Source organism: Colossoma macropomum, unplaced genomic scaffold (genome assembly GCF_904425465.1).
Source record: "Colossoma macropomum unplaced genomic scaffold, Colossoma_macropomum, whole genome shotgun sequence".
Taxonomy (NCBI): domain Eukaryota; kingdom Metazoa; phylum Chordata; class Actinopteri; order Characiformes; family Serrasalmidae; genus Colossoma; species Colossoma macropomum.
The window spans coordinates 38,403,921-38,423,629 of NW_023494789.1; the positions used below are offsets into that span (position 1 = coordinate 38,403,921).

Consider the following 19,709-nt stretch of genomic DNA (forward strand, 5'->3'; position numbering starts at 1 on the left):
CATTTTATCAGCTCCACTTATCAGTATCACTTTGTGGTTGTATAGTTACAGATTTGTTTCTTTGCATAATTTGTGAGCATTCCTTTAGCTCGTTCATTCATGTTCAGTCTACAGTCTGTAATTGTAGATCTATATGCACATGCATCTACACCGATCAGGCGTAACATTATGACCACCTCCTTGTTTCTATGCTCATTGTCCATTTTATCAGCTCCACTTACTATATAGGTGCACTTTGTAGTTCTACAATTACAGACTGTAGTCCATCTGTTTCTCTGCATACTTTGTTAGCCCCCTTTTACCCTGTTCAGCGGTCAGGACCCCCATGGACCCTATTTGGGCAGTGGATCATTCTCAGCACTGCAGTAACACTGATGTGGTGGTGGTGTGTTAATGTGTGTTGTGTTGGTACAAGTGGATCAGACACAGCAGTGCTGCTGGTCACACACAGTTTTTTTTCTGTCAAACATCAAACCATTGAGCAAGTATTATTAAAATGTATTATGAAACACTGTGTCCACTCACTGTCCACAGTCCACTTTGCAGGCCTTCGTTAGTGATCAGTTGCTGGCTACGGGATATTGTTGGCTGGATACTTTTGGGTGGTGGACTATTCTCACTAACTGATGAATTGAGTTCTCTAATATAGAGTCTAGTGGCTGATACAAGTCCTATGAATGGGTCAGATAGGGATAAATTATTAAATTATTTATATTATGTATGATTATATAATTAAATTTGTAAGGTTTTAAAGGAGAACGGGGAGCTGTTGATCACCTTTTCTCACTCTCCTGAGCTGTTGTGCACTTTTAGATAAGACTATAAAGTAGTGAAAAATACTGATATCTGATATGTGAAATAAATCAGTAAACAACTGAATAAAAGTAATTACAAATTTATACAAACCCTTACAAAAAAGCTTGCAATTAAGAGGCATTTCCACCTTTAGGCGTAACTCATTTTTTCCAACCTTTCAAAGCTGAACTCTCAGTGACGATCATAGGTTGAGGGCATGAGGTCATCTGTATTGTTTGTTTGTTTTAGTCAGAAATAACATGAAACATACATACATTTGTAAACTGCCATTTCATCAACAGTCACCAGTAACAATTCTACTGTGTCCTTTAATATACAGGCCTGAAACTGTTACTGTATTTCCACAATAGAATACACTGCAGGGATCATTTGGTATTTTTTTTCATTGGCACTGACCTCAGCTAAAAGCTCTCTGTAGGTGGTGATTAATCTTGTGCAGGGATTAGGAATTAGGAGATACTTTGGCCCAAACCTTTATTTCATTAACTGTTTCAGTTGAGATTTAGTTTTGAGATGTCATGCATGAATGGCCTGTTCATCTTTTGTGAACGAGTTTATATTTTTTAACTTCAAACCAGTCATTAATATAGACTGAACGACCATTTGTGAGAACATAGTGAACATAGGTTTATTATTTTAGATTAAAAGGATCCCAAACAAGAGAAGAACAGAGCCTAACAAACTTATAAACTTGTAACTAATAGATGGTGGATGTACTGAAAAGATTCACTCATAGAGGTGTTTTTTTGTGCAGTTTTAAACGTCAGATTTGTGAACGAGTGCAGAAGAGGCCTGCAGATCTCTAGCTTATTTGAGGACTCGTCAGTGTGTCCTGGCACTGCTTAGTAAATATAATTTAAAAAGACAACGTATAAAGCACTCACGTTTCATGTTTGGAGGCAGAAAATGCATTAATGTACAGAACAATGGGCCTCATTCAACAATATGACCAAATCCACCAAATCACTAAAACCAATATATGTTCTTTTCTTAAATTTGTTCTTAAGAAAGGTCCTATGACTATGTCTATGACAGATTCATGACATGTTCATAAACCACAGAACTGTTCTCACCTTTGTGCTCTTGAGTGTGTGTAGACTCTGTTCTTTCCTAAGAACAAAACCCAAATAAGAAAACATCAGTGAATTTCAGAATCTTCATGAAAACTGTGTGAGCGGGTTTTAAGAAGAAAGTTCTTAAGAATGGTTGGTAATTGAGACTCATTGTGTCAGAACAAAGTAATCTAATAAGTCAGTCTGTACCACATATGTTAATTACCCAAATGTTTTAGTTCACTAGTTCATTTCTTTCAATAAGATGTGAAAATGAAATGAAAAGGTGAGGTGAATGAGGTGAAATGAAACTTCAAACCGAAATTATATTTGCTGATATGGTTTTAAAATTGTAATACAACACTCTTCCTTTGTTTTGTGTGCTGGGTAATTTACCACAGCATAATAATATTCAGAATAACCAATATTCATATCAATAATCATAATTTCTATGATGCAACATACCCCCCAAAACTGAAAAGAGAAGACCAGATACTGAAAAACTAAAATAGATCATAACATTTAATAAGAAAAATGTTTGTCAGGATTACAGGAAAATGAAAAAGGAAACAATTAAAAGAACAGATAAAAACAGAGAAAATGATCTCAACAGGTTAACACGTTCACACATATGCGCATAACCTCACACGAGTTTGGCGTAACTCATTTTGCCCAACCTTTTAATGTTGAAGTCTCAATGAAGTTCATTAAGGCAATAATAAGTTGGAGGTCACCTGTTTTGTTTATTTGTTTTAGTCAAAAATGACACAAAATAAGACCATCCAGTATTGACATCATCACTGCCATTAACAGTCACCAGTAACAATCCTATGGTGTCTTTTAATATACAGGCCTGAAACTGTTACTGTATTTGAGATTTAGTTTTGAGATGTCATGCATGAACAGCCTGTTTTTACTAATACAAATCTAGTAACACTTACAGTTTCTTGTATACGCTTTAATGACTGAGTCAAATCTAGTTAAGATCAGTTAATTTGAATACAGACTGAAGAACCTTGTGTCCAAGAAGCTTCCCAGCATTCTTACTTTGTTCCTGTTAATTAACTTTTATTTTTTATTTAGAAATCTAATTATCTTTGCAAACTGTCATTTTTGTGTCAGAGCATACTCTCGAGGTTTGGGTGCATTTAACATGTTTTTCCTATTCTCACCATGATGGTGTTTTGTGTTCAGGTTTACCAGTTCAGCTTGTAGCCATGAATGTTAACAGACTGGCAAATATGCATTAAGCTACTAAAGGCTTCAGATAAAGGATGATTCTAGTCTTATCTAAGCCATTTAGTTGCTGATGTACTAATATAATATAATATAATTCAATATAATATAATGAAGTTGTTTTGATTGATGCCAATATATTACACAAGGAATTCAAGGTAACTTAATCAACTCAAGAGTAAGCAAGACTTCAAAAAGTACACATTTAGAAAAGATGGTTCTTCAAGGGTTGTTTAGTAAAGAAATGGTTCTCTATAGAACCATGAACAAAGGGCCCTTTGAATGATTAAAAGGTTCTTTGCATCATTGAAAGTTCCTCAGACTGATGGAGAATGGGTTGAATATGGTTCTATATAGCACCTTTTTGAAAAGGACCCTATATAGCACCAAAAAGTGTTCTGCTATTGTTAGAAGCTTGACAGTGTAACAATAGAAGAACCCTTTTTGGTGCTACACAGAACCCTTTTCGAAAAGGTTCTATACATCTGTCTTCAGCACATTCTCCATCAATCTGAAGAACCCTTTCATGATGCAAAGAACCTTTTAATCATGCAAAGGATTCTTTGAGTCGAGAGATAATCTACATCCCTTCACATGGCTGTAGGATTTTCTCCATCCTCAGAACTGTAACTCTGACCAGCCGGAGGACCCACCAAGGAGCCTCAGCTTGCTCGTGAGTCTGCACAAGTGTAAAGCCCATCTTACTGTAGAGAGCCACAGCTGCTGTCTGTGTAGAACTAGTCTCAAGCATAATCTTCGAGAACCCTCGCTCTTTACAAAAGTCTATGACCGTTTGGACGAGTCGGGAGCCGAGGCCAGTGCGGCGAGATGTGGACGACACGGTCATTCGGAAAAGTTCTCCATACTTTTGCCCGCTGTCTGGAAGTTCTTTGGCCACCACAGCCACCATACCCATGATGTGAGGCCGCCCGTTGACCTCAGCCTCAGCGACCCAGAAGTAGTTATCTGGACTGCTGAGGTAGAAGCCTGCAATGTCCCGCATGTCTGTGTTCAGCTTTAATCTGACAAAACCTGCATAGAGCTCATAGCAGCAGTAGTACAGCAGACCTATCCACAAACCTCCAGCCAGCAGGGCCAGGACAACTGATCCTCCACCTAGTGTATAGCCCACAGTGAAAAAGCACAGGGTCACAGTGATGTGGAGTGGCTGAGAAATGGCATGAGTGAGGGACGGGATGATGTGCTCCTGGATTCCATCTCGAAATATAGCTGTCACAGCCTCACGGTCTGAGGGCTGGAATTTCCTAATCACTATATGCACTGGGACACAGAGAGAGAGAGAGAGAGAGAGAGAGAGAGAGAGAAGCACACAGATGATCAACATGTATTTCAAATGCATGGGATCATTAATAAAGTCACTACAAAACCAAACAGTCAGTAATTTTTAATGTAATATGAAGAGATGTTACTACATATAATATATATTAGGCACATATAAGGAATTATTACTTTCCTTTTTCAAACATTTCATGTAGAAAAAAGCCCAGGACTGTACGTTCATACTTCATTGCTTCACTCTCATAACCGCATAACATATTAGTAGTAACATTTAGTAGTTACTGAATAGTTAGTCTAAAGGTTTACATCTCAATAATAAGTCTGTAGTTTGAGGAGCTGAATTAGGGACTCAGTGTATATGCATACAGACATATGCAAAGATTTGGGCGCCCCGATTAAGTTACATGTTTTGCTGATTTGAATTTGATTTGACTTGAAAATAAGTACTACTGAATTTAACATATTAACAAAAACATAAATAAAAAAAACAAAACATAACGTTGGCTGTGCAAAAGTAATCGCATGTTTTATACTTAAGGTTTTATTTTTGTCCATGTTAATATCCACAAAAAATAGAAATTGTGCAATAAAATTTGCAGAAAATGTCATATTTTGTGTGTTCCCTGTAGAAGATGTGTTGACTTATTTTTCACTTAGAAAACTGATAAAACATTAGAGCAGGGGTCTTGAAACTTTTGCATAGTACTGTACATTTCTGATGTGAACATTATGAACATTAATACGTTATTTGGAGAATCTGATAAAGTCACATTAAGCCTAAGAAGCGTAAGGCCTGCTTTCCACAATAAGTTAGGACGATGCTAAAGACCTGTGACTGACATGGGCCCTAAAAAATTGTTAGAACATTAGGTCATTTTTCAATATTAAATTATTAACCTATCATCATTAATAAAAAAAAAAATTACATTAATTTCTTTTTCTTTTCAACAAAAAAAGAGAAAAAAGAATTTTCCTTTCAAATTTTTTACCATTATAATGACATTAAACCTGTAAAAGAAGGTCTTTAGCACATTTCTTGTAGAGGGAGTCAGTCTTGTATCAGACAGTGAATCCCGCTGTATGCAGAACGTTGAATGCATGTCTGCACAGTGTTATATGTTCAGGGTTGGAGGGGTCTGTGATGGGGCCTGATCTCCACGATAACTCTCTGACAACAGTCCAGTGTGTTGAGTATTAAACTTACTTTTTTACGCTTGGTTCTCTTCCTCGTGGTCAGCGTGGTCAGTCTTCTCTAGCAGCTCTGCCGACGGAGCAAGTGTGAGTACCGCCAAGTCACGCGACACACAAACCAGCGGAACTTTAACCTTCAGCTTTTATAGCAGCTCAAAGTGCAAAAGGTGCCAAAGAACCAAAATGCAGCTTTTACATTAGACTGTTTTCCTCTGTCTGTCTGAATGATGAACCACCTATAACTCTAACTCCCTCCGTCTCAGTCAGTAACTGTAAACTAGACCAAAGCGCTTCATCCGTTTACTCTCATCAGTCTCCGCTCTGATGAGTCCAGTGCGCTCAGAATCTGCGAATCTGCCGCTTCACTCGCTTCTCTTTTCCCCTCCAGCTCAAGCCGTCTGAGCTCTCATCCGCTACCGCCACCTACAGTCCAAACTCAGCAATCTTGTTTATACAATTCCCACCAGAATAAATTGGAATAAATGATCCAACACAAACTCTTCTGTAAAATACAGTACAGAAAAGTACTGTAAAATATAGACGGTTTCATTTATGGTTTGTTACAGCAGGGAGGTTTATGACTGTGAAACTCTGATTGCTGAACTTTTTTCTCTGGCTAAATTGTTGGTGTCTTATTGTACTTTTGGAGAGCTGGTGGCCCCAGAATGAAACTGTCCATCTGTAATAAACTCAGTCTAGAGAGATCTTTGAAGACAACAGATCTTTGAAGATTACAGAAGACAACAGAATAAAGAATTACCAATACCTTTGGAGAAGATAAGCCCAAAAGACTATAAAAATGCTTAAAGAAAATGAGGGAAATTCATTCATATATGTATATATGAATGAGGGAGAGAGAGAGAGAGAGAGAGAGAGAGAGAGAGAGAGAGATGTATATTCCAAAATTACAATTTTGGATGTAACTAAAAATGTCAACTCATCATGTAGCTAAGGCTAATATTCCAACACGTAACGAGCAGCAGTGGGAAACTGAGGGCTGAAGTCCAGCACAGTTTGTTGTTTTTTACGCTCTAACACTCTGACTACACCTGTCAGTTAAATAATGGGTTAAATCAGGTGTGCTTGAGAAGGTAAACTGTGCAGGAATTACGAAAGCGAACAGGCTTCTCCAAGTCTCTCCACAATGTGCAAAATGGTTGCTTGAATGTGGAGCGGTTGAGAAATGGCGTAAGTGAAGGACGCGATGATGTGCTCCTGGATTCCAGTTTAAAAAGCCCATGACCGTTTGGCCAAGTCACGAGCCGAGGCCAGTGCGGCGAGATGCAGACGACACAACCATTCAGAAAAGTTTTGAAAAACTAAAATTAAAACAAAAAAATAAATAAATAAATTATGTTTGCTGATATGCTTTTAAAATTTGAATAAAACACTCTTTATTTGTTTCATGTGTGGGTAAATTACCACAGCATAATTAAGATTAAGATTTTGAAATGCCTGAAAACATCCATTCATAATTTCTGTGTTGCAATATACCCCCAAAAACTGAAAAGTGAAGGTCACACATTGAATTTAAAAAGTAAAATAGATTTTAATAAGAATTTAAAAATTGTCAAATAAAATTTAATAAGAAAAATGTTCATCATGATTATGGGAACATGAAAAAGGAATAATTTATAGAACTGACAAAAAGAGATGAAAGCAGTTATTGCTGATTCAATGTTAGAGTTCAAATCTATTATAACACCGATTTGTACAGGCTCAGAAACAGAACTGAACATGGCGTCATAGGTAAGATTCAGTCAGCAAAGACAGTGTCCCTCTTAATGACGACAGCAAGAGCTCCAACTCCTCTTGTAAAATCTAACTAAGATCAGTTAATCTAGATAAGTGGTCCCAACTGAACAGCCTTGTGCCCAGGAAGCTTTCCAGCATTCTTACTTGATTTCTGTTAATTAGGGTTCAAACATGCAGTGCATTGAACCCTATTGTAATTGTCAAGATTTTTCTTCATATTCTTTTTCTTCCCTGAAACAGAACGCACAACCCAAACCGTAAATCCTAGAGACTTGAAACTTGGTCAATAGGTAGTAGTCCCTCCCGCTACTCAGGCGCAAGGAATCAGCCCAGTCGGCCACAAGGGGGCGCTATAGCACAGGTCAACACGTTTGGGTCTATAACTCCTAAACCAGATTTTTGCCAGACAAGCCATATTTTTTTCCTAGTTCCTTGGGTCCAACCAAACAACTTTGCCATTTGGACCATTTAGCCCCGCCCACTTAGATTTTGAGCTAATTTGCATAATATGCAAAACCTACTTTTGCGAACTAGTCCTATAATTTTTGCCCGATCTTCATGTTTTTGGTGTCAAAAAATTCAGAAGAGCCTGAACCTCAATAATTATCAAAAATATTTTGACTTCTCTAAACAACATGGCTGCCATATGCAAATGAACCCTTCTGGATAAATTCAAAATAATTCAGAATTAATTTAAAATTCTGTAATTTGACAACCCTTCAGCCAAAAAATTTCAAACTTGACAGACACATTTAAGAGAAGATTCTGAGGTAGCCATTCGATTTTTGTGCGCATATGTCATTAGGGGGCGGAGTTAATGCTACACGGCCATTTCTCAGCATTCGTACATCCGATCAAGCTGAAACTTTGCAGATACCATCGAACTTGGTCTGAAAAATTCTTTGGCATGTGTAGGTAAATAATTATCAAAAACATGTAGACTTTTCTACTCAGGGTCGTCTGCATCAATCAATTAATTACTGCGACCATGGCATTGCTAGCTTGATTAGCTATAACTCAATAGTCATTGGTCAGATCATTGGTCATTTAAGTTGCTAATGTACAAAACACTCCATTTAATATAATGGAGTTGTTTTATTTGATTGTTTACTCCAAAAATTCAAGGTAAATTAAGTTATTCAAGAGTAAGCAGGACCTGAAAAAGTAGAGCACTGTTAACTAATTTAAGTTTAGATTGGAGATGGATATAACAATTCCTTATCTCACGTCACAGTGTCCTTCTCAGCGAACAGCCCAAACCTCACAAAGACACAAAGGCCAAAGAGCTAAATTTCCTAGGTGTAAAAAATATAAATAAAAAATCTTACATTTGATTACGAGAGATAATCTACATCCCTTCACATGGCTGTAGGATTTTCTCCATCCTCACAACTGAAACTCTGATCAGCCGGAGGACCCACCAAGGAGCTTCAGCTTGCTCGTGAGTCTGCACAAGCGTGAAGCCCTTCTTATAGTAGAGAGCAATAGCTCCTGTCTGTGTAGAACTAGTCTCAAGCACAATCTTCGAGAACCCTCGCTCTTTATAGAAGTCCATGACCGTTTGAGTGAGCTGCGAGCCGAGGCCAGTGCGGCGAGATGCGGTAGACACGGTCATTCGGAAAAGTACTTACTTTTTTCTCCATACTTTTGCCCGCTGTCTGGAAGTTCTTTGGCCTCCACAGCCACCACACCCATGATGTGAGGCCGCCCGTTGATCTCAGCCTCAGCGACCCAGAAGCAGTTATCTGGACTGCTGAGGTAGAAGCCTGCAATGTCCCGCATGTCTGTGTTCAGCTTTAGTTGGACAAAACCTGCATAGAGCTCATAGCAGCAGTAGTACAGCAGACCTATCCACAAACCTCCAGCCAGCAGGGCCAGGACAACTGATCCTCCACCTAGTATATAGCCCACAGTGAAAAAGCACAGGGTCACAGTGATGTTTAGTGGCTGAGAAATGGCATGAGTGAGGGACGGGATATAGAAATATAGCTGTCACAGCCTCACGGTCTGAGGGCAGGAATTTCCTAATCACTATATGCACTGGGACACAGAGAGAGAGAGAGAGGGAGAGAGAGAGAGAGAGAGAGAGAAGCACACAGATGATCAACATGTATTTCAAATGCATGGAATCATTAATAAAGTCACTACAAAACCAAACAGTCAGTAATTTTTAATGTAACATGAAGAGATGTTACTAAATATAATATATTAGGCACATATAAGGAATTATTACTTTCCTTTTTCAAACATTTCATGTAGAAAAAAGCCCAGGACTGTACGTTCATACTTCATTTCTTCACTCTCATAACCGCATAACATATTAGTAGTAACATTTAGTAGTTACTGAATAGTTAGTCTAAAGGTTTACATCTCAATAATAAGTCTGTAGTTTGAGGAGGTGAATTAGGGACATATGCAAAAATGTAGGTGCCCCTGATCATGTTACATGTTTTGTTGATTTGAATTTGATTTGACTTGAAAATAAGTACATATCCTATACAGAGAGCACACTTCTGCAAATATTACGGCAAGCTTACTGTTCAGCTACTGAATTTAACATATTAATAAAGAACATAAATAAAAAAACAAAACATGATGTTGACTGTGCAAAAGGAATCGCATGTTTTATACTTAATGTTTTTTTTTTTTTTTACTTTTAATGTAAATGTAAATGTGAAGAGATATTACCTTATATAATGTATTAGGCACATATAAGGAATTATTACTTTCCTTTTTCTAACATTTCATGCAGAACAAAAAAGGCCATGACCATACACCAATCAGGCATAACATTATGTCCGTGTTTCTACGCTCATTGTCCATTTTATCAGCTTCACTTATTATATAGGTGCACTTTGTAGTTCTACAATTACAGACTGTAGTCCATCTGTTTCTCTGCATACTTTGTTAGCCCACTTTTACACTTTTCTTCAGTGGTCAGGAACCCCATGGTCCCTCACAGAGCAGGGACTATTTGGGTGGTGGATCATTCTCAGCACTGCAGTAACAGTGACGTGGCGGTGGTGGTTTGTTAGTGTGTGTTGTGCTGATATGAGTGGATCAGACACAGCAGTGCTGCTGGAGTTTTTAAACGCTGTGTCCACTCACTGTCCACTCTATTAGACATTCCTACCTTGTCAGTCCACCTTGTAGATGTAAAGTCAGAGACGATAGCTCATCTGCTGCTGCACAGTTTTTGTTGGTCATCCTCTAGTCCTTCATCAGCGGTCACAGGGCGCTGCCCAAAGGACGCTGTTGGCTGGATATTTTTGGTTGGTGGACCATTCTCCGTCCAGCAGTGATACTGAGGTGTTTAAAAATTCCAGCAGCACTGCTGTGTCTGATCCACTTACCATAAACTCACCTTCAATAGAGAGCCCTGATAATGTTAATCCTGTTTAGATTCCAGACTTTTACGTTAGCAAGGTTAATGCTACCAAGTTGCCACTACACAGCACTTATGATTGTGCTATAGACCTTACTGAGGGGGCTACTCTTCTGAAATCCAGAGTGTACCCCCTTACTTTAGAAGAAGAGAAAGCCATGGAGGAGTATGTCAGTGAAGCATTAGCTCAAGGCTTTTTCTGTCCCTCCACATCTCCTTCAGCCTCTGTTTTTTCTTCGTTTTTCTTTGTATATATTGTTTTCTTTGTATATATTGTAGAGCATTTATCATCAAGAAATTTGCATACCCTCTTCCGCTCATCTGTGTCACCCTTGAACAGCTCAGAGGACTCCAGCACTTTACTAAGCTAGACTTACGTAGTGCCTATAATCTGATCAGAACCAGAGAAGGAAATGAATGGAAAACCGCTTTTGTGACCTCTAGAGGTCACTAAGAGTACCTCGTAATGCCATTCGGGCTCTCTAATGCTCCTCTGTCTTTCAGTCCTTCATAAACAACATTTTACAGGACATGATAGGGAAGTTTGTTATAGCCTACATAGATGGTTATGTACTTAGCCCTACAGAGGTTATTATGGATGACCACAAAGTTGAGGTTGTGGTTAACTAGCCTGTCCCTACATCCGTGAAAGAACTTCAGAGATTTTTAGGTTTCACTAATTTTTATAGAAGGTTCATTAGGAACTCGAGTTCCATCGCCGCTCCCCTTACTGCTCTTCTGAAGGGAGCAACTAAGTTAGTTTGGAGTCCCAGTGCAGAGGAGGCATGCAATACACTGAAAATGGCTTTCACTACTGCCCCCATTCTCAAATACCCAGACCCACCTTTGCCTTTTGTAGTAGAGGTAGATGCATCAGAATCAGGAGATCAGGAGTCAGTGCAGTTCTATTCTAGCATAGTGGAGATCCCCCTAAACTTCATCCTACAGCTTTTTTCTTACACAGGCTCTCACCTGCAGAATGGAACTACAGTATAGGAGATGGAGAACTACTCGCAGTAAAACTAGCATTAGAGAAATGGCGGCACTGGTAGAAGGGAGCTCAGCATCTATTTTTGGTTCTCACAGATCTCAAGAATTTGGAATATCTACAGTCAGCCAAACGTCTTAATCCTCACCAAGCTCATTGGTCACCCTTTATCTCATGTTTCCAGTTTAACATCACATTTCGTCCCGGTACCTGTAATTCCAAAGTCGATGCCCTATCCCGCATACATCAGAATGACAAAGAAGAGTCTGTTTGTGAACCTGAACCCATCCTTCCCACATCAGTTCAAATCGCTTCCATCTGTTGGGAATTAGATGAGATCAAATGAGCTCTTAGAAACATCAACATACCTTTCCATTGCCCTCCAGATAAAATTTATGTCCCCAAACAGTTCAGAGATTGCCTCATTTCATGGGTTCACTCTTCTCTCACATCAGGACACCCAGGCAAGACACTCATGCAACAGCTTGTTACAATTCTGTACTGGTGGGAAACGCTTAAGATCAATGTTCATAGATTTATTTCATCCTGTTCTGTTTGGGCACAATGTAAGACCCCTAAGACATTACCCGCAGGGAAACTCATGCCCCTTCCTGTCCCTAATCGTCCCTGGTCCCACATCACCATGTCACACTTCCCTTTGGTCCCACTTTTACTACTTCCCGGCACTTTGCCAAGTATTGCTATTGTCACACAGAGCCTTACTGAGCCTTCCAATCAGTTAGTTCGCTTTTCCATGTATGACCATTGCTTTGTTTGCTTTTAACCTTGTCTTTTGCCTAGCCCTCTTAGTATTGTTGGTATTTCTGGTTTAATCTTCTTTTCTGGATTTTGGATTCTGTTACTGTTTTACGGTACGATCATTGTTCAGCTGCTGAATTTAACATGTAAATAAAAAAAATTAATAAAAAAAACTTATTGTGCAAAAGTTATTGCGCATTTTATACTTAATGTTTTATTTTTGTCCAATGTTAAATATTGTGCACTAAAATTTGCAGAAAATATGGTATTTTGTGTGTTCCCTGTAGAAGATGTGTTGACTTATTTTCACTTAGAAAATCAATAAAACATTAGAACAGGGGTGTTGAAACTTTTGCATAGTAGCACAGCAGTGCTGCTGGAGTTTTTAAACACTGTGTCCACTCACTGTCCACTCTATTAGACATTCCTACCTTGTCAGTCCACCTTGTAGATGTAAAGTCAGAGACGATAGCTCATCTGCTGCTGCACAGTTTGTGCTGGTCATCCTCTAGTCCTTCATCAGTGGTCACAGGCACTGTTGACTGGATATTTTTGGTTGGTGGACTATTCTCAGTCACTGAGGTGTTTAAAAATTCCAGCAGCACTGCTGTGTCTGATCCACTCAGACCAGCACAACACACACTAATACACCACCACCACATCAGTGTTACTGCAGGAGTTGTTTGTTTAGAGACATACCTTGAGACTTGAAGGAGCAGTTGAATGCTAGTCTTGGTTTGTTGTTGGGACACACTGAATGATGGGGAGATACGACCTCTCTTTCACCTGCTGTACCTCTTCAGGCTGTAGCTTAATGACGTGTCCTGCTTGAACAAGCTTTTTTATTTCCACCAAATAGGTGACTACCTTCTCAGGGTCTCACTTAAGTCTCCTGGATCTTTGTCAAGTTCACTATGATAGAGTGGATGGAACCTTTAAGCTTGGGTGGATCAAGCTTACAGAGAAGGTACCTTTGCTCCACCTTTGTTCCCTCAGCGGTGATGAGGTGAACATGATCCGAGCCAATCAACGCTAGTGGACGTACATTATGGAAGGACTGCAGTGAAACTCCTCCTAAGTGGAGGTGCCATCTCTGAAGGCTCTGGACTGGGTAGCACTGTTCCATCAGGTCCAGGCCTGAGGCACTGAATGCCCTTTGCACTCTATAGCACTATTGACATATTACTAGCCTTGGGAGAGATCTGAAAGGTGACTTTAGACCCAATGAGGTTAGTAATGTTAGACCATACAGCACAGAGGGTTAGTGTCTCACACTCACCTTCTAACTATACCTACTGGACAGTGGCAGGCAAGATAGTTCGCTGTGCTCCATCATGTAGAACAGCAAAAGTGTCTGTCATCTTGGATTTGGTATGTAGCAGGACTAGTACTACTTTTAAAACCTTAACTGATGCAACAGAGGGTCTTAGGCAAATCCGACTCTTTGAGGTGTCTGGCCGATGGTTAATCAAGCGGCCTTGGGACAGGCCTTGAAGAATCTGGAGGTAAATGTTGCCACAGACACTGCAGGGTTTCTTAAGATTGCATGTTTCAGGTTTATGAGAACAAGTGCTCTTCCAGCAGTGCTTTCCCTGTGTAACCCACTTAATCAGATCTCCTACTGGCAGTTCTTTAAATCTACTGCAGCTGCTAATGTGTTCCTTCTTATCACAGTGGGCTGTTTCTTCTTCTCGGGCTGGGTGGAGGTAAACATAGCCTTAGGCTCTGCAGGTTCAATGCCATGGTATACTGCAATGCTTTGACCTCTTGGTTTAGGTGGGGTCTTCTCCTTCCCACTGCTCAGAAGCCTCTCCTGTTAGCACTGTACTAATCAACTTGAAAGATGCTGTTGTTGTGTCTTGATTTATAGCCATCCAGCAAAGTCCTGGAGACTGTAGGGGTTGAGGCTTAGGGCATTAAGCTTCCTCTGAAGATGAAGTAACTCAATAAATCCATCTCAAAGGTACTTAGGTTGTTTGCTAAAGAGGCAATCTACATTTGAGCAACAGTTGAGCTCTGTACCATGGGGGCCCTCTAGGGAAATCAGCATGCTAACTAAAAGGTATACACCCAATGCAGAGCTCTGGAAACTGCATGCATCATTGGGTTTCACATTAGGTCTGGTAAGGATTGCTGCTATTTCGCTTTGAGCTATCTGATGCGACTGTCCAAAATGCAGCTGAAGGGCTTGCATAGCTGCTGAGTGTGGGTATGGATGGTGACGGCAGGACTGATCATCTGAGCTCTAGCAGTACATGATATTAATATTAAAAGCTCTCTGACAGCTCCGGGTGAGGCTCAAGCAATTTGTCTAAAGCCAGTTTCAAGTTAACGCATTCGGTCTCACTATCAGTGGAGAAATCAGGGATTTTCGGTTTCGGCACACTGTACAGTGGACGCTGAATCATGCCCAAATCTGGTGGTGCTATCCACTTAGCAGTAGAGGCATAATGTAGGGGAGCATGGTTGGGACCAAATGCTGTTGGGGCTGGTGGCGGCTGAGAATGTGGCACTGAAGAGTTCTGGTTTATAAGTGCTGGATCTACCAACAGGTGTTGTGCTTGGTACTGCAGAGCTTGGCCAGAAGCACTATGAGAGCAAGCATTGGCCAGAGGCTTTGACTTACTATAGTTGCTGGTGGTCTGACCCTGGGGTTACCATGTCAGGTGAGGGGATAAATGCAGGTAATCTGGAGGTTTCTGAGGAGATAGCTGGTAGGCACAAGTGCAGATTGGGATTACTCTGCATCTGTAATGGGAGTCTGACCTTGTCATGCAGTCAATGGCTAGCGCCTCTGCATGAGACTCTATGCTGTGAGATTGTTTCACTTGTGGAGTATGAGAAGAGTTTAGAGCAGAGGGGAACCTTGGGAGTGTGCTGGGCGGCATTTTAAGTGACATACCCATTAGATGTACTGCTCCTTTCATTCTTAACTGGTTCTCATTTTGCTCTTCTCCCATCAGAAATGACATAATGTGTTGCCTCAGTTTGCTGGTGAGCTGAGCCATTTCAGCAGTCTCTTCCCTCTGACTCTTAGAGATGGATTCGATCAGTTTTCTCAAAGAATCCATACTCAACTGGTCTGTGTAGTTTGGGCTGTGAGAGGCTGTTTGTTCCCCAAGGCAGGGAGTCATACCTGCTTGACTACTATTCCCTGCAGCTACTGCTCCTCTCTGCTCCCCTCACTCTCTCTCGGTAGGATGGGAGGAAAGGGCAGGTCAGTGGTGGCTGTAGTCAGTCAAGGATATAATCTTCAAAATACTTAGGGACGTGACCACGCTTTGAAGGGCCCTCTTGAGCCTCAATATGAGCATGAAATGCTGATTGGTCTTCTGGTGACATTTTCTGAAGTAGCCAATAGTATCTGGCTCGAAGGACCTATGTTCTGTTTTATCAACTGAGCTGGTTATAGATTGGTATTGGCCACTACAGGACTCCAGTCAGAGAGTACAAAGTCATCAGATGGATTCAACTTGTTTACTGTGTAGAATGGACTGTAACATTTCTAGTGGTTGCCACTGTACATTTACATGCATATATGTGCACATATATACATGATGGCAATTTCTGAAACAAAGAAAAGGTACATGCACAACAATACCATGTTTATATATACTCTTAATAAACTACAGTAACTAACATAAATGTTGCTGCTATGCAAAGACTTAATCAGAATACTCACAGTGATAAACATCTAAACTGTGAAGTTCCCAACAAAAACATCTCAACATGTAACATGTAACAACAAGTAACAACAAGTAACATGTAATTGCGTTGATTACATCTGTGCATATACTTATTAATTGACATTAATAATTTCATGCCTGGAACCTGAAGGAGAAAAAGATTTTTAAATGAACATGAAACCTGAAAATTCCATTTCAAAGTTGCTAAATTTGCTAAAGCTGCTGATAGTACAGCAATATGTTACTTGAACTCTAGTGAAGATATCTGATTAGGGATTCATTAATATGAAGTAAAAACTTACAATAATAGTATCATCATAACATTTATGCTACACATACATAACATAATTTGAAAGGATGAAGTATAAAGTATTCCCATTTTTCATGATTGAAAATTCCTTAAAATGCATTAATATGTTCATTTACATAATAGGATATTCCTCTAACATGTGTTAATTACTTTGTACACCAAAACATTTTGCTTCATCAGTTTGTTTGTTTGTTTGTTTTGATTAGAAACCAGAACCAGAAAAATCATACTTCAGACGTGATATATAATTGCTGACACCACAGAGGTTTAAATACGGTGTTATTAACCTTAAATAGAAGGTCATGGCTGTAGGATTTTCTCCGTCCTAAGCATAGTATTTCTGGCCAGCCGGAGGCCCCACCAAGGAGCTTCAGCTTGCTGATCAGTCCGCACAAGCGTGAAGCCCATCTTACTGTAGAAAGCCACAGCTGCTGTCTGTGTAGAAGTAGTCTCAAGCACAATCTTCACGAACCCTCGCTCTTTACAAAAGTCTATGACTGTTTTACAAAGTCGTGAGCCGAGGCCAGTGCGGCGAGATGTGGACAACACATTCATTCGGAAAAGTTCTCCATACTTTTGCCGGCTGTCTGGAAGTTCTTTGCCCTCCACAGCCACTATACCCATGATCAGTGGTTGCCCATTGATCTCAGCCTCAGCGACCCAGAAGTAGTTATCTGGACTGCTGAGGTAGAAGCCTGCAATGTCCCGCATGTCTGTGTTCAGCTTTAATCTGACAAAACCTGCATAGAGCTCATAGCAGCAGTAGTACAGCAGACCTATCCAGAAACCTCCAGCCAGCAGGGCCAGGACAACTGATCCTCCACCTAGTATATAGCCCACAGTGAAAAAGCACAGGGTCACAGTGATGTGGAGTGGCTGAGAAATGGCATGAGTGAAGGACGGGATGATGTGCTCCTGGAGTCCATCTCGAAATATAGCTGTCACAGCCTCACGGTCTGAGGGCTGGAATTTCCTAATCACTATATGCACTGGGACACAGAGAGAGAGAGAGAGAGAGAGAGAGAGAGACGCATGGCACAGAGAGTGAAAAACAAAGCAAAAACAATCATTATAACTACAATTTCAGGTTCCCTGAACATAGTAAGTTAACAGAACACTTATTATCTTTTACATTCTGTTAACTTACTATTTGAAGTGCAATAACATTAAAATTTTAAGGCAGCCAGGTTATATACTTTTTAAGCCCAAAGTTTTTGTTTTTTTTTTGGTTTTTTTTTACAGAGTACTTAAAAAAAATCACTCATTTGATATCAAGCCTGACACTAGTCCGATGTTACATACCTAATGTTTACCTGATATTTTGTTGCAGATTCCTAGCAATGTTTAAGAGGTCACAAATTTACCAAGACGGGACATTGTGTCTTAGCATGCTCTTTGTTTTTTTAAACATTGCTTTTTGCTTGGTTTTAGGCAAGAAGAGTTTTAATGAATGACTACTTTGTGTTTTAAAATGTACAAAAACTAAACATAAATAATTTATCTGTAAGCAGGACATTAGAGAGGAGACATGTAAAAAAAACTGGTTTATGTGGAGAGAGATGAAATGTGCAAAGGACTTGACAATGTCATTATAGAAACGTCTCTGTTTTTTGATGCAATTTTTTTATCTTCACTCTCTTTTATAAGACATGCCACTCAACACTGCTGAATCAACACACATTATGTTGATGTGTAAATCCTAACATTAAATTAAAGTGGCAACTGCACGTTTTACAGGTTAATTTAAAAATCGGGGGAACAGTCTCCCAAAACACATCTACAATGAACTGGGCTCAGCCCTGGATCTTCACATGCCCAGCCTTCACCCTGGATGTATTTGATAGAGAGGAAACTGCAAAGCCACAGTTAAATTCCTCACTCATAACTACTCAACTTACAAATTAGAGTCACCATAACTGAATAATAGTAGTTAAAAAATCCAAATGAAATTTGGCTGTATTGAGGATCAAACTTACTTTTTTACGCTCTTGGTCCTCTTTCTTGTGATAAGTCCTCTCTAGCAGCTCTGCCAACAGTCTGACCCTGAGTCCGACTGGGAAAACGTAGGTTTGAACCTATTGAACCTTTACTTAATGAAAAATCAAGAAGAGAAAGTTGAATATCCAACCGAATGACCAACCTTACTGTGCTGTTACAGATAGAGCCATAAGCCTGCAACAATACCAGGTACAACTCTGCTTTTCCAATACTTTAGCACTTACCAGATTCATTTGAATGTTAAATTGTTTCACCCTAAAGCAATTTCACTCTTTTCATTTTTGGATAATTCCCGTTTGTTCAATTGTTCTGCCGTCTCAGCTGCCAACCGAAAAGATCACTTAACTCTTTTTAGTTCTCTTTTTCAGCAAACAGGTTGTAGGTCAAAATTATCTATATTATCTACCCAGCTACCACTATGTCTTGAAAATTTAACACTTTAATGTGTGGTTGTATTTAACCCTATTTGACCCTAATGCGGTTCCATTTAGTGTTTTTTTTTTTTGGTTTCTACAGTGTTATTTTTAAATATCAATTCAGAATCAGAATCACTTTATTTCACCATGCATGTTGCACATCCAAGGAATTTGCTTTGGTGAGTGCACACATGTATGACATGTAACATACTAAACAGACCAGTCAGCACAGACTATTAACAAGTATTTGGTAATAAGGGACAAATAAAATAAAATACAGTGAATAAAATAAGCCATAAAAAAGCTATGTGAAAGGAGTTAAAGAGATGTGTGGATATCTGTATGCATGCAGATATAAATGTCTGTATATGCAAGTCTGGATGGACATACACTATAAAATATCCTATAAAAACTATTATATACTGAATATTATAGAAATTTGTAAAAATGTTACATCTGTACAGTTGTGCAAGTAGCATTATAATACAGAGGAGTAATTGTAATAAAGTGAGGAGGTTTGTTGGTTTAGTTCAAGTTGAAAGGTGTCCACTGTGGTTGATGAGTGCTATAGATCTGGAGAAAAAGCTGTTAGTCTGGTTGTGCTGGTTTTGATGGCCCTGAATCTTCTACCAGAGGGGAGTGGCTGGAAGAGGTGATGTGTAGGATGAGAGGGGTCAGCTGTCATTTTGCCGTCGCGATTCATCCTGCTGTTGCAGATGTCCTGAAGCATTGGCAAACTACATCCAATAACTCTCTCCGCTGTCCTGATTATGCGCTAGACTTTGGCTTGTTCTTGTGAGGTGGAAGAACCAAACCAG

General features: G+C 39.6%; 3 protein-coding genes across 3 annotated transcripts; all 3 read right to left on the reverse strand.

Moving 5' to 3' along the window:
* Positions 1–3,576: 3,576 nt before the first annotated feature.
* LOC118808507 (N-acetyltransferase family 8 member 3-like) lies at positions 3,577–5,967 on the reverse strand. Its single transcript, XM_036571236.1, has 2 exons — positions 5,608–5,967; positions 3,577–4,385 (listed from the first exon to the last, which is right to left on the reverse strand). Coding segments are annotated over exons 1-2 (702 nt in total). The 5' UTR covers positions 5,609–5,967; the 3' UTR covers positions 3,577–3,684.
* Positions 5,968–8,697: 2,730 nt separating this feature from the next.
* Positions 8,698–15,615, reverse strand: LOC118807639 (N-acetylaspartate synthetase-like). The gene is given in 5 exon segments (XM_036569675.1): positions 8,698–8,978; positions 8,981–9,330; positions 9,332–9,389; positions 14,829–15,070; positions 15,248–15,615. Coding segments are annotated over 5 exon segments (1,299 nt in total).
* A 940-nt stretch (positions 15,616–16,555) lies between these two features.
* LOC118807572 (probable N-acetyltransferase CML1) lies at positions 16,556–18,649 on the reverse strand. The gene is made up of 3 exons (XM_036569606.1): positions 18,618–18,649; positions 18,454–18,530; positions 16,556–17,466 (listed from the first exon to the last, which is right to left on the reverse strand). Coding segments are annotated over exons 2-3 (690 nt in total). The 5' UTR covers positions 18,455–18,530; positions 18,618–18,649; the 3' UTR covers positions 16,556–16,777.
* Between the last annotated feature and the right edge of the window lie 1,060 nt (positions 18,650–19,709).